Source organism: Xiphias gladius, chromosome 21 (assembly GCF_016859285.1).
Source record: "Xiphias gladius isolate SHS-SW01 ecotype Sanya breed wild chromosome 21, ASM1685928v1, whole genome shotgun sequence".
Classification (NCBI taxonomy): domain Eukaryota; kingdom Metazoa; phylum Chordata; class Actinopteri; order Istiophoriformes; family Xiphiidae; genus Xiphias; species Xiphias gladius.
This window is the reverse complement of record NC_053420.1, coordinates 15,612,337-15,627,307: the sequence shown is the minus strand read 5'-3', so window position 1 is coordinate 15,627,307 and position 14,971 is coordinate 15,612,337. Positions and strand designations below refer to the sequence as shown.

The following is a 14,971-nucleotide window of genomic DNA, read 5'->3' as shown; positions in this document are numbered from 1 at the left end:
CCCCACCTTTAGGGACTTTTTCATGTTTTATTAATTAGCAAATTTGAATCACAGTGGAAGTAATTAGGATTTTTTTTTGGTCACTGATCAAAAGAAATAGACTACTGTCAAGTGAAAGCTAATTTCTATAGCAATAAAACTAAGTAGAAATAAAAAGCATAAAGCTATTTATTTGAAGTCCAAAAGCCATTTAGTCATTTTTCCTGGCAAAAACTACATTATGAAGACAGATAAATATTCCAACAGATCGGTGACAAGTTTACTGAAACGTACCAATAAAGAGAGGGTTTAAGATGATTTCCAAGGCACTGAATATCCCTAATATAATAGTAGAAATAATATAATATAATATAATATAATGCTAATGATGCAGGCCATCCTCAAAAACAGTGTGTGGAGAAAAAGAATGAGGCCACTAAGAGGCCAGAGGACTTGGTGAAGGAGCTGCACGCTTCATGGCTGAGATACAGCAGGAGACACTGCTCCGGTCTTTGAAAAAGTGTCACAGATGAAGTCTCTAGCGGAAAAGCTTGCACCAAAGCACGTGGGGAAACTGCAAATTATCCGGAGGTTTTATGGTCTGATGAACTAAACATTATATTGAGTATTAATCAAGCTCTTCACATGAGAGGAAACACACCATCACAACCACGCAGACTAAGGATGCCTCTCTGCAGCAGGCTCCGCAAGGCTTGTGACGGTAGAGCGTAAAACGAATGTAGTAAAATAAAAAGAAATCCTGCTGCAGTCTCTGGGAGAACTGCAAGTTTTATTTTCCATCAAGAGAGATAAAAAGCCAAAATGATGCAGGAGTTTTTTTTTTTTTTTTAAATCAACAATTTTAACATCCTGGGGTGACAAAATAAGAGTCCAGACCTCAAAGCTGTAATATCTGCCAAAGGTTCCTGTACTAATTATCGTCTCGACAGGGCTGAACACTTGCGCTATCATTTTTGTAAGTGTAGTTAACTTCGATCCATTTGTGGACATTTGTTTTCACTTTGATATCTTTTTTCCCTGTTAAATCAGTCAAAGATAAATCCTAATCCTAGCCACTGTGATTCAATCCTGCAAAACAAAACATGAAAAAATTTTGTGTCAGGTGAAGACTTTTTGTAGGCATTGCACTGTGTCAATACAGATACCTATTACATGTGTTATAACATTTGAGCTTTGACAGCTGAGGTTAGAAGAGCTGGAAAAATGCGGAAAAATAAGATGTACATGGAGCTGTTTAGGCCATTCATGAATAGATACAGAATCTCCAAAAATATGAATCCACACCGAGGACAGTTGACAAATAGGCAAAAGTACTAAAAGAACAAACAAACAAACGAAACATTGGCTGGCTATTAAGGATATATATGCGTCAGTGTGTGTGTGTATGTAATATATATATATATATATATATATATATATACATACACACACACAGACACACACTCTCACTCTCACTCACACACACACACACACACACACACACACACACACACACACAACAAAACAATATAACAATATAAATCCCTGTAAAAAGCAATAAATGTTCACATTAGATGTTGTAACTCACTTTAACAAAATAAGCCATAAGTACATTATACAAGACAGCAGTGAGATATTTGGACAATATATGAATATTAAGCAGATAAGAGTCTCTTCACGTGTGATAAAGAGCTTCACGCATGTGGAGTGGAGCCTCAAAACGGTTAGTTCGATCGAGGTGACAAAGTGACATAATGCATGCTGGGCTACGTTGTGATGCGATGTTTAGTTTTGAGACATTATTGAAAGTGGATCGCCTTAACTCATCCTGGTCTTCATGCTTCAGGTTTGTCTCACTGAGGTCCAAAGATCCCAGTTTTGTCGCGTAGCCCGGATTTAACTTGCTGGATTTAGGCAGTAACACTGATAGTATAGTGCAAACTGGACAGAGCTGCTTTTTCCTCACGTCAACTTAAACAGGTGCAAACGCTCAGCAGGATAACATTTAAGACAAGAAATAAAGGACAAAAACATAAATATCAAAAAACATTTATCAGTATAAAAAGTAATAAGGTTATTCATTTAATCAATAGTCTGGCAAAAAAGGCCTCAGAAAAGTTCTCAGATTTTTACAAATTAAGTGCCCGTAAGAATGTCCTCAGACGAGCGACTCCATGCTCTCTGCAGGGTCCGACTCGTCTGCAATCACCACCACCCCATTAGTGTCCATGTGCATGGGGCTCAGGTCGCACTCTCTGTTACTGACCAGGCTGAGCATGGCTTTGTAAAGGTACTGGTACTGCTCCTGTGCACAGAAACACAAACACGCAACTGGTTAACACTACAGTTCACCTCCTATCACATACTGTCAAACTATAACTCAATATTTTTGGTATTATAACAATGTAATGTGAAAAGGGTCACTTGTAAAAAAAAGAAGAAACACCCAGCACTTACACCTCTATGGTGCTTTTTAGCCTGCACACTACCCGTCAAACACCTAATGACACAGTGGCTGGGTCTCCACATACTTTGATTTCTCGTACGACTAGAAACACAATTCCAAGTGAATGCTAATTTTGATGATTATGTAGCTATTAAGTAATGTTTGTTATGTTAGCCTGTTTTTTTTTTTTTTTCAATCAATTACTGCAGCTTTAAATGTTGCTCAAAGATGTTACAAAAGACACTGACAAATTATCACTTTATAAATTTGATATCAGCTTCTTTGTCGAAACCAGTCAAGTTGCTGGCCTTAAAACCAAAACAATGAGCTGAAAGAGGCTATAAAGCTTCATAGAGCTGAGGGGAACTGTAGAGGTGGGTAATAATTATCTGAGTCCACCCTTTAACATTACATGTAAACATTTGATCCATTGTTCTTATAAAATTTTTGGATTAGTGCAGCTTTAAATATTGCCAATTGCTAAAATGTTGATCCCAAATCCTTCCTGTGTGTCTTTTGCGTAAACTTAAACTTACTATATCAGTGAAGACTCCCGGCCTCATGAGATTGATCATCTTAGCCACCTGATAGATGTCGACAACGGCCTCATTCTCCAGCTGCTGGGAGAGTGTGGTGAGGGCGCAGAGCATCCCTGCTGACACTGCTCCATACCTGTGGCAAAAGACCCAAAGCCAGCTCTGAAGGACCCGCTTCTGTCTCAAACTGCATTCCTGTTCATGTGCTGTCAAGCGCCACTGCTACCACACAACCTAAATCCTTAGTTTAACTCCATCACTCAAATGACAATGCGTAGAGCGGTTTTCTTGTGTGTAGTTTTAGCGCTCAGATCTCATCATCGCCTAAACCAACTGCAGACTGTGAACTTCGTAATGTAAGTACACTCCTCTGCAACCACCAAGTAACTGCCAAATTAAAATACACTGCTGCAAATGAAAGGATAAAATTTGTGATGCAAGCGGCCTCTTCCAAACAGAAAGTACTTGTTAGCAATTATGTTACACTAACATGATGCATAATTGCGTCATGGTAGCATCTGTTATAAATGGGTGGGCAGACGGAGTGGCCTGTTCTTTATCAGGACCGTCACAGTGAAGACTATTCAACTGGCTGATGTTGTCACTAATAGCAGCTGAGGTGCTGTGGGTACAGAGGTCTGCAGGAAAGACATCAGCATGGAGCCAGTGTAGAAGTTGTTACGGTTGCCTGGTTACTACGAGACTTTAGAGTGGGGTTTTTGTTTATCCTGGTAGTTGTCTGTAGATTCTTAGTGCTGGCATATACCAAAGGACAAAAGGACTGGAAAACACTCAACATTTAGTGCCTTATTTTCCATCCTACTAGTACAAACAGCCTCAGTTTAGCATGGACAAATCAAAAGCAATTAAACAACAGAATGCTTTTACCACCTCTTAACCCTTAAAATCCAGATCCAGATGCAGCCTTTGGGCTTTGTACAGCGAATAGAACAATAAACCAGACCCACAGTGTGTGATAAAAATCAAATGTATATTCATTTACACAGTCCTGGACTAGTCTATGACTGGATCTTGGGAGAATAAACTGAAATGTGACAACAACAGATTTCTTTATGATAAAGTTTTCCTGGAACTTGAAATTCCTGATAAAATCATTTTGTGTGTGTTTGCCCTTACAAGTTGACTTCCTGTGCTAACAGAAGGCAACACAGAGGTAAACACCAACATACTCATCGTGCACGATGGTGGGGCCATCTCGAGTCATGGCCTCCTCCTTGATGACACTGATGAGCTCGAAGGTGCTGCTGAGAGGGGCGTCAGGGTTCGGCCATTTAGGGCACTGAAAGTGCCTCACCTCCAGAACGTAGTCGTCCTGTCGCACACAGGGGAGAAGTGTACACACATGACTTGACATAAATAATGTAAATGCTGAGATTCTTTACGTAACAGTAATGAAACACTAAGTATGGTACGTGTAAGGAGGCAGAGGAGCAGGCACCTGCGTGGCCTCTAAGATGAAGTCATGGATGATGATCTGCTCCTCGTTGGAGAGGCACAGTCTGTCCTTACTGATGAGTGTGACAGTGAAGGCGATGCAGTTCATGGCCTCTTCCCGACTCGGCCAGTAAACGAACTCATCCTCAGCCTGCAGAGATACAGTGACACGGGTACCTTGTTTATCAAACTTTTTCACTGGTGCTTCATTTTACCGTCAGAATTCTTTTTTTCAGCGTGAATATTTGGTAGACACAGCAGAACTAAGGGACAAATATAACAAAGAAACTTGATTAAAATAAAACATTATATGTTTCATTGTTTCATACCAGGCCCTGGTTGTCAGGCAACATGACAATAATTTGAGCGTTATGGTCCCAAATCATCCTCCAGAAGTCTGTGGTGGTGTGGGGTAATGGATGCTGGGTAATGATGAACTCATTACTCCTGTAGTAACCCTGGGATGACAGAGGTGAGCTGTTAGACTTTCTGAAGCCCAGACCAGTCATACTGATGGATGATTGTGAAAGCTGATGGACAACTGATCATTTTTCCAAGAAATTATCATAAAGAACTGCTGGACCTGTCAATAAAAATCTTCTAGAAATGCACAGTGAGCAAGGATAAAGAAGCCAGACTCAAACTATGACACTGTACCATTATGTAGGACGCATTAATGTAATCTGTTCCTTTCATTCCAGGCAGAGTGGTGAGTCCGACCCTTGCTCGCTCCGCTGTAAAGAGGAAGAGAGATGGAACAACTTTAAATCACAAACCAGGGCTGTATAATATTGCAGTGGCTGATAATGCACACATTCATTACCAGTCTTCACTGTTGCTATAGCAACGGGTACCTCTATTTCTCCTGTCAGGGGGCCGGGAACGCATAGAAAGATTAACTTATAGGATTATGGAAATAGAGTCTAATTTTGGAATATGAACTGTCTTTAATAATTTACAGACTGAAAAATAGGGAAATGTAGAAAACTAGAAAATTGGAAGATGTCCCGATTCTGATTGTCTTTAATATCAAAAAAGAGGGAAAGGTAAATCAACAGGGGACAGAATTTTATTCCTCAAAAATGCTTTTAATGCAGTTTTATGCTTTAAAATTAAACACATCGTTGATGTACAAATCTTTTCCAGACAGCTGCCCCTATTAACTGTTATGCAAACTCACTCTAACCAACGATCCTGACACCCCTGAATGCAGACTGCGGCAGCTTTACACGTTCGATATGACCTTGCTTCTCCGGAACCACAGCTCTGTTGCAAGCATGCTTTGGTAAACAGATAAGATACTCACAGGGAACCACTGAGGAATTGCGGTTCTTCTCCTTGTTGCAGTCTTTGTGGGCGCTGAAGCACTCCACAAAGCGCGTGTTGCACTGAGTCAGCAGCTGGTGAGAGAAAAGGCAAAGACCCGAAGATCAGAAAATCTGATTTAAGGCTGAGAGTCACTGGAAATTAAAATCAAACATGAAAAGTAAGATATAAAGTTGTTTAACATTCAAGATTAATAGCAAGTCTTTCACATTAATAAAGAGCATGTGAAGCTCAGGAGGAAGAGACATTATGTGGGAGCAATTAGTTCGTCTCTCCTGATGTTGAAAGAGCAAGAGCTTGATGAAACATTCATCAAGCTTTGCATAAGGCAGCAGGGGTGTCAGACATGACTTTATTATAGCCAACATCAGAGAAGCTCTCTGTCTATTCCCGTCTGGAAATGGAAAGCCACCGTCTACGCTGCTAACGAGCTTCTGATCCAAAGACTGCCTCGATTTCGGCTTGTGTTGCCACTGCAGATGGTGACAGCTCGTCTAAGCAGACCAGTCAGGCCCCCAGAAGGTTTACTCACCCTGAACTGCTTCTCCAGCCGTGTGCGACCTGTCGAGTTGGGCGTGAGGATGCTGTTGACATAACTGTGGAGCTGCCAGGCAGGCACCTCCGTCTCTTTGCTCAGGATGGCCTCCATCAGAGCATCGTGGATGAAAACATACTGCTCCTGCGGGGACACAGAGGGTTTAGAGACCCAAAGCGTTCAAAATGATTATAATTATTATATCACATAGTCTGTCAGTATGTATTCACATGTTTTATTTCATGTCTCGTTTACATGTCTCAGTTTTTTTTTTTTTTTTTTTTTTTAAATTATGAACACACTAGATCTCCGCTAGAGGGAAACACAAAAGGAAAAAAGCTAAGAGAAAGAAAGTGGAAAAAAACAAAACAAACAACAGATCTATATAAAAACAGAGCATTAAGCTAAGTATTTACATTGGAATAAATGTTTAGCTTGTATCAACAAAATAATCAGATATAGGGACAATTAAAATAATTCACATCACCTTTTCATTATTTATTCATTAAATCATTAAATAAACAACCACTTTTAAAATTTAGTTGGAAGACTATTTGAAACTTCATAGAGGAAAACCTAATCAGAGCCCAAAAAACATGATTTCACACTTACAAAAAGTTATCTGTACTTGATAACCTGATAGTGAAGGTAGGGGGCATTTAAATGCACGTAAGGTAAGAAGGACACAGAAATAAAGATTCTGTAAAAAGTTAGAGAATCAAATACGTAACTGTGGCTTGAGGACAGCCAGTGTGGAACTATTCAGATGTTACACATTCATCTCTATTGTGGTGAGTATATAACAGTTTGAACAGTGTTGCAATGAAACTGCAGCAAATGTGACCTTTACCTGAGCCAAGAGTATCAAACTGAACAGCTTTCATAACTTCCATCTTTAATCCTATGTGACCTTTTTTATGTAGGAGAAGCACAAGTGATAATTCAGGGCTTCTTACCTCAGTCTGGACTAGGTAGTTGCGTTGTGTGCGGATATGTTTGAGAAAATCCAGGACACTGACTGTGCTTTTGTCCTTGATCTGTTGCAGCATGCTGTCAATGACAATGTACGTTCCTGTGCGCCCAACCCCTGCACTGAAGAGCAGAGAGCAAAAAGCAACATGAGCATAATGTAAGGCCCATAGAGGGAGCTGTTCACCAGATCAGCAAATATCAGAGTCTAACACTCATAAGTAACACTCCTTTAGCCCATGGGTTTGTGAAAAACGAACTGTACCTGCAGTGCACCAGGACAGGGCCCATGTCTGCAGTGCGAGCCGCTGATGAGCGGTTGATGAAGGTGAGCACAGGGAGGGTGTACTCTGGTACTCCCATGTCAGGCCACTGAGTGTAGTGATACTGGACCACAATGCGTTCATTTAGCTTCCCTTTTGGATTCCCCTTCTGGCCCTGAAACATAAGAGCAGATGGGACCCTGGTGAGAATAGACTACAGACCCTTCATTTATTGTACATGGAGCCCAAGCATCAGCGTCATTATAACTAGAAGTGTTTACTACGTGAAGATTTACACCATTAAATTAAAATGGGTTATACCACACAAACTAGGTCTTATGTAGAGATCAGTTGTTCAGCTCCCAGGTGCAAGTGCAGTGTAGTTGACTGAACCAACTTACAAAATCAACAGATTAATATGACCCATTAAGGTTCAAAAGTCTAAGATACACTATGTAATATAATCAATATACCTCAAATTACAAAACATTAACATTAGTGAAGTTAGTGTAATCGGATTTTTCTCCCTAACACGAATACTTTTAACTCTCAAACACAGATTTCTCCCTGTACACAGAGGTAATTGAAACAAAGTCATATCTACAAAGCTTTACCAGATAAGGTTAAAATGCCACTTGGCCCCTAAAACTGTCACATTTGGAAGTTATATTGTAGTTTGTGATGCTACAGTGACTTCTTTTTGCATGATTGTTTTTAATTGGCTGGTGCTATAGATTTTTCCGAGCAAACAATTTACACAGTACCAAGGCCTTTATTAGGTTCCTCTGTTATGCTAGTAGCAGCTAATGTGGCCTCTAGCCTCAAGCAGAGATGAAGAGCGAGTTACAGAGGTCTGGTAAGATCACTTCTTTTTACCCTCCACAGCCCCAGATTTTTTTTACTTTTCAAACTTTCTTCAGACCCAACCGACACTGACTCAAGTGAAATCACTTGGGGACATTTATCAGACTTCACACAGCTCCCTCTGGAGCCAAAAAAGGCTTTATTCTACTTTTTTCACATATGCAGTAGTACTCTAAAATCAGTTCCCCTTTGAGTTTTAATGGTGCAACGTAATTTAGTAAATCGTTAGTTTGAAACTAGCTAATAGATACTTAGAACCTCGGAAAGACTTTACACGCAAACTTAATAACTCATTTAAGAATAGTTGGTTAAACCTGAGCCAGGTTGAAAAAGCAAAACCTTATTCAAACAAAACAGACTTGAAGAAGATGCACCAGTGAGAATACAGTTTGTCTGACTTTTAGTTACCTTTTTAACTTTAGTGTTCCTTATTAGAAATCGCCGCAGTGTGTAGCAGGCGTGCACTTTGGTGCTTTTCAGTGTCACCACAATGTTTCCGTACTGCTCACTGTTCTCTGTCGGCCAGTATTGGTCACATTTCCTCTGAAGGACACAACACACACAATGAATGATATTTTAACATGTCTGAAATACAGTCGTGCAGTATTCTCTGTTTTCCATTTTCAGTGTGGGAATGACAGAAGTGAACGTACTCTCCCCTTCTCCACCAGGTTTGTGATCATGACGATGATTCCAGTGTTCTGCTCCCACACCATCCTCCAAAAATCCTCGAATGTAGACTTGAGAGGACCCTGAGCAGCTATGTAAGCTCTGGGACAGTTGTAACCCTGAAACAGGAGAGTGGTGGAGCGTTGTTCCCGGTAAGATGCAATCAATTTTGTATCAACTACCCAAAACCCCTGATAGAGCTTATATAACTGGTTTCCTGACACAGGACATTAGTAGGTCATGAAATCTACTCTTTCGGACAGAAATTGTAAATGTCTATACGTTAATCAATATTTTAAAAATAGATACCAAATTTTTATTGCTCTGTCTGTCGGTTCAATGATTTTGATACCTCAATTGACATTTTAAATCAATCAGTTAGAATGGCACTTAGAGCCATGAATAATTCTTTTCACAACACGCTCTTGTTTCATTCAAGACAGCACAAGTAGGTGAATTTCACATCCTTTCAAACACAAATAAGAAACTCAAGATAAGGTCTTAGTAAAGAAAACTACAACTTGAATGATTCTGACATGTCAAGTGGTTCGTAAAACTCACGTCCACATAGTTGGCGTTGATGTAATCTGAATGTTTGGCATCCTTCCCCGCCAGAGCTCGTAATTTCACCCTGCTGTGGTCATCTGGGGAAAGCATTGACAGATTTGTGTGAATTATTAAGAGGATGAAAACATGTTATTAAAACATTATTGGATTCCGCAGCAGTAGACATCATAATCAGATTTTAAGGCTGACTCACAGGCCACAATGTTGATATATCTGTTTTTGTGCTTGTTGTCAGGATGATTGGAATGTTCTGCTGTTATTTTCAGGTCGGCTGTCGAGCGCTGGACCTCCTGGAAAGAGAAGGAAATAGACAGATGGATTATAATAAACAAGGATAGAAGATGTAAGGGAATTACTCTCTGTAAGTAATCTATATTTACTTAAACTGTCTCAATGTTTTCATACAAATCTGTGTGTTTTTATTTCTCAAAGTAAAACTTCTCAGAATTCCTTTTTTTGCGATACTATTGGTCTGTAAAGGGAAACTTTTATTTTTCTTATTTTCGAACTCGCCCCATGCATAAGGAGCTCAGAGCTCAGGATGAACTGTAAAGCTGAACCTCTGGCAGGGATTCAGTGTCTCAGTCAAGGGCGCTTCATCAGAGCAGATGCTTACTGCTACTGGGGTTTGAACTCAAGCCTCTGGGTAGAATGGCCTTCTTCTCTTCTTATTCACTACACCACAGTGCACCCACCCACCCCTAAAATACAACCCTCATTTCCAACACAGTTTCATTGTGGCGCATTTGAAAAATTATGCACACAAGCTTCACATCGAATGACCCCAATTAAAAGGAATCCTCTCAGGGGTGAAGCTTTTGCCTCGTTCCTTAACCTGGTTACACAGAGAGTGTGTTCCAACCCAGTCAACCAGCAGACAGACCTTCTCTAATTACCCCGTCTCTCTTGATCTTTCTCTCCATCTTTCCCTAAACCATCTGTTCAAAATTAGCAACCCTGCACACAAACACATGCAGAAAATAATCTCTAACCACCGTTCAGACACAGGTCCGATTGCCGACAACATTTGTCAGAAGAGGGTTACATGAACTGCGCCGAGTAGTCTATCATAACATACTTAAATCCGGAAAAGAAATTCTACAGCCATGCTAGTGGCTCTCTGAGGCTGTATTTAGTCAAAGCTGTGCTCTGAGCCACATACAAATGTCAGCATACTAACACGGCCACAATAACGATGCTAAGATTCTGATGCTATGCGGATATAATGTTTGCCATGTTAACTATCGTAGTGTTGCGTGTTAGCATGCTTAGTGTTAATTAGCACTAAACTTGAAGTACAGCTGGGGCTGACTGGAATGTAAGCAGTTGAGCAGATATTTGGTCATAAACCAAAGCACTGGACAAATTTGATTAATTTTCAATGGAAAATTCACGGGATTACCAATGTTATTACAATTCATCCTGAGGTGGACATGAACATGTGTACCAAATGTTATGGCAACCCATTCAATAGTTGCTGAGAAATTTTACTAAAAACCACAAATGTCAGCATGACCAAAAAAAAAAAAAAAAAAGTGCTTTTATTTATTCTGCAATCTTGGTTAAATACTGTAGCAAAGGTTAACGGTGCTCGAAAACTGATCATCATTGTAGTGCGGCTGAAAGCATACCTCAAACTCCTCAGCGAAACCTTGTAGGTTGTTCTTATAGAGCTCCATGATGTGTTTAACAAACTGCTTAACAGGGATGGCCTCCATGTCATCTGCAGGAGAAACAGGGAAACTCAGCAAAGTCCCAATTACTGTGTGTGTGGTTGATATCCTGCATAATCGGGTTAGCTTTTAGCCAGTATGTGTACGGAATATACAGTGTGTGTGTGTGTGTGAGCTTATAGTATGCAACAGTATGTTGGCAGTACACAAAAGAAAAATAGTGACATATAAATTTGAACAATTTTGATGCAACCAGGCAATTAATGGGTGATGTAAGGCTCGCTGACACTGAACCAATCATCCAGAGTCTCTTTCTTAGTGAAGAAAAGAAAAGGAACGAAAAGAAAAGAAAAAAAGAAAAAAGGAAAAAAGTGCTTTATAATGCACATCACCCTCTATCACAAACACCTAACATTAATATTTTGAGCATTTATAGGAGAGAGCATCTGTCTCATCTGAGCCAAATCAGCCCCATATCACACATGAGGGATCTTTGATAAGGCTGATCACCATCACACAGGGAAAATAGTGCAGGGGACCCAGCTGTCATCACTGCTGATGCTGGCCAACGCTTTAACTAATACACCCTAGCAGCTGGGGCCTTTAGGGCTCTTACTTGTCTCAGTGGTTATAGCTTAAAGGTGAACTCTGGTTTGTTAATCTGTTCATTTATCAAAATGTCTTTCCTCCCCTGTATTAGATTCAAGAGACTTATCAGTCTAATCACTTCATCAGGATTGTTCTGCATGAACTGTGGCTTTAGGAACTAGAAATCGAAATGAACTAAGGCTGATTAGGCACATTTTTTCTTGATAGGAAACAAAACTGTGAGGGTTCACATGAGCTCGAATGTCCCACGGCACTTCATGCAATATCAGTACTTTTAACAGTGGTCCGATTTCGTCATTTTCAATTTAAAACATTTCAATTTTGACAAAAAACATTTTAATGTCTACAAACATCTTTAAAGATAAGTAATACAAATTCTGAGCCCTTAAGGTATCTGCTTGATGAATATCATTTTCTTGCCCATTTCAATTGACATCAAGTACATGGTCAGTCATTCAGAATGTGTGTGCTGTGAGAAAAACGACAGTTTCTCAGGGAGTAAAGGAAAAAGTAAAGAGAGGAAAGAGGAAGAAGAAATTAAGGGACAAAGACTGAAAAACCCATGCAATAAAAGTTGAATGAATGAAGAGTCAATACTGGCGTCAACTGTGCTCTTTAACTGTGATACCACAGCCTTGAAATATCCCTGAGCTTTAAGCAACTGTGAAAGTAAAGTCTGATATTGACTAGCTGCCATGGCACTGCTGTCGGGAACATTAAAGGCTAAGAAAAGCCAGTCACACAACTCCCACAGAGCTGTTCCCAGAGTCATTTCACGTGTAAATGAACAGAAACTGTGCAAATGTAGACATCAAGGTAATGGAGAAAAACATTTGAAAACAGTTCATGGTGACTTGTGGATGTGTGCTGTATCAGTAGACATAAATTACTTAACTTAAAGTAAATTGATTCATTTGTCATTTCGGTGATTTCTCAGTTTCAGTCTTAAAGATGGACTTTATTAGGATAAATGATAGAATTTTAATAATAGATTTAATAGAATAGATTTAATAATTTAATTTTCTTCTAGCATGTACTACAGAACTACAAAATCAGTTTGTAAAAGAACAGTGGTTCTTTTATCCGTTTTGTCAGATGTAGCCCCACAGCACGGTCAGATGAACTCAAGGACCCCTTCATCAACACCATAATTTACTCCAAACTATTTATACATTACTTTTAGCTAGCTGTTTCAACTTCTCTGCTTGCTTGCTAAATAGCTAGTTTTTACACACTGAAAATGCTGTGTTCTGGCGTTATAGCTGATTTAATATGAGTATATATACACACACACACACACACACACACACACACACACACACACACACACACACACACACACACACACACACACACACACACACACATATATATTATTATTATTTATTTTTTTTTTTTTCAAATTTGTTGAGCTACCCTACAATGTTTTCACACATCCCAAAGCAACTGCAGAAGTACCCCCTTTGTTGTACACCAGCAGCACACAAGTACCATACCATATAATACTAGTACCTAGTTGGGAATCACTAATCTAAAAAACTGTAACAAACTGTGAATTTTAAGTATACTTTGACATAAATTTATGGATATTTGAACACTACATGAATGAATATTCTAATATAATGAATAAAACATGGCTCACCTGGTATAGGGATGACTGGAATATTCTCATTGGCCACCACCCGTGGAGAGCTGCTCTCCTCCACATAGAAGTGAGCTGTCTGGAAAAATCTCCTACAGGCACACAGAGAGAGCAGCACAGTGGGATGCATCACAGTGAAACCACACACTATAAGCACAGATAATGCCACAGTAAAGTGTATTAGGGAGTCGTTATCCCATTGTTCTCAGATCCGGTCTGTCAACATCAGCATCTAAATGCTGAATAGAGTGACAGAGGAACGGTAGAAAACTGCTAATGACAACCCAAGAGTAGCTGGGACACAGTTGATCGCACACAGATAGAGTAAGCGGCTCCTAGAATCACAATCTGAGCTGACTACAGGGAACAGGTAAACAACTCTCAGCGACACTCAGAGCAGCACCAAATTTAGCTCTTTACTCAAGCTGAAGACAACTCATCCGAACAAGTTCCCTCCCTCCAGACTCCCTCTTTGAGGCAACGCACACGACATTCAAGAGATTCTGCTACATTTTGAGGACAACAAAATCAACTTAAAAGGTGCATTATTCTGGAGAAAAATACTCATGAATGTTTTCAGCAGCTGCTGCTCAAAAAGGTAATGTTCATATAAAAACTTGATCTTTGTTTTGATCAGCTGAAAGATTTGAAATCCAGCACATATCCATAGGTAATTCCTGTTGTTTCAAAAGCCAGTGCACACCCTATAGGACAGTTCCTCACACATTTTACACAGTTCAAGGTCCAAAGTTCACATACTGAAAATCTTGTCAAATCTCTGCTGAGTACTAATACCCTGAAGGCAGCCATGATTTTCTGAAAGTAAGATTTATAAAAATATCAATTTAGGATATTTGGATGCATTTTTTTAAAGGCTAAGGCTACCTACATTGTAGTTTCCAGACATCCTTCCCCACTTAACATGATAATTAAAACATTATGTAAGAAAAAAGCCTCAAGTTCCTTAATTTTTAGCAGGCCCCTGAAAAACAGAGAGATGGTCCCTAAGTGAGAAATCTTTAAGGTCCTAAGGACCTTCCATATCCTCTCCAGCCTCTACCTCCTCATCTTCACACATTTACTCACACACACACACAATGTATACTAATGAATGCATATAAAAGACTCGTATTTCATCCCAGTGCCAGCATTTCCCAGGTTTAATCCTACCTGTACTTGAAGCAGAGGAGGGAGCAGATGCTAGTCATTCTTTAAGACAGATGGAACAAATATAAAAAGGCTGCACTGCATTTAAAAGAGAGAGATGGAGAGAGAACGAGGGAGAGGGGAGGGTGATAAACAAATGGGGGGAGGAGAGCCCCCCCAGGCCTACGTCACAGCCTCCCAATCTAATGGCTCCCTGTGGGTGTAGATGTGGTGTAGGTAACGAACCAGCATTGTCGACACCTTCTCCCTGACTGTCTCCCAGGGTCTCAGA

The 14,971-nt window shown here is 39.9% G+C and overlaps 1 protein-coding gene across 2 annotated transcripts in view; it reads right to left on the bottom strand.

The window, feature by feature from the left end:
- Positions 1-1,474: 1,474 nt before the first annotated feature.
- Positions 1,475-14,971, bottom strand: part of ca16b (carbonic anhydrase XVI b) — a 100,198-nt gene continuing 86,701 nt past the window's right edge. For both annotated transcript variants that reach the window (XM_040159581.1, XM_040159580.1), the window contains exons 14-29: positions 13,534-13,625; positions 11,241-11,332; positions 9,803-9,899; positions 9,604-9,686; positions 9,027-9,161; positions 8,782-8,916; positions 7,512-7,684; positions 7,234-7,369; positions 6,275-6,421; positions 5,723-5,816; positions 5,074-5,150; positions 4,746-4,874; positions 4,421-4,567; positions 4,152-4,294; positions 2,962-3,097; positions 1,475-2,284 (exon numbers count right to left, since the gene is read on the bottom strand). In XM_040159581.1, coding sequence (XP_040015515.1) covers positions 2,138-2,284; positions 2,962-3,097; positions 4,152-4,294; positions 4,421-4,567; positions 4,746-4,874; positions 5,074-5,150; positions 5,723-5,816; positions 6,275-6,421; positions 7,234-7,369; positions 7,512-7,684; positions 8,782-8,916; positions 9,027-9,161; positions 9,604-9,686; positions 9,803-9,899; positions 11,241-11,332; positions 13,534-13,625 — 1,963 coding nt within the window. In that variant the 3' untranslated portion in view covers positions 1,475-2,137. The remainder of the gene's footprint in view (positions 2,285-2,961; positions 3,098-4,151; positions 4,295-4,420; positions 4,568-4,745; positions 4,875-5,073; positions 5,151-5,722; positions 5,817-6,274; positions 6,422-7,233; positions 7,370-7,511; positions 7,685-8,781; positions 8,917-9,026; positions 9,162-9,603; positions 9,687-9,802; positions 9,900-11,240; positions 11,333-13,533; positions 13,626-14,971) is intronic.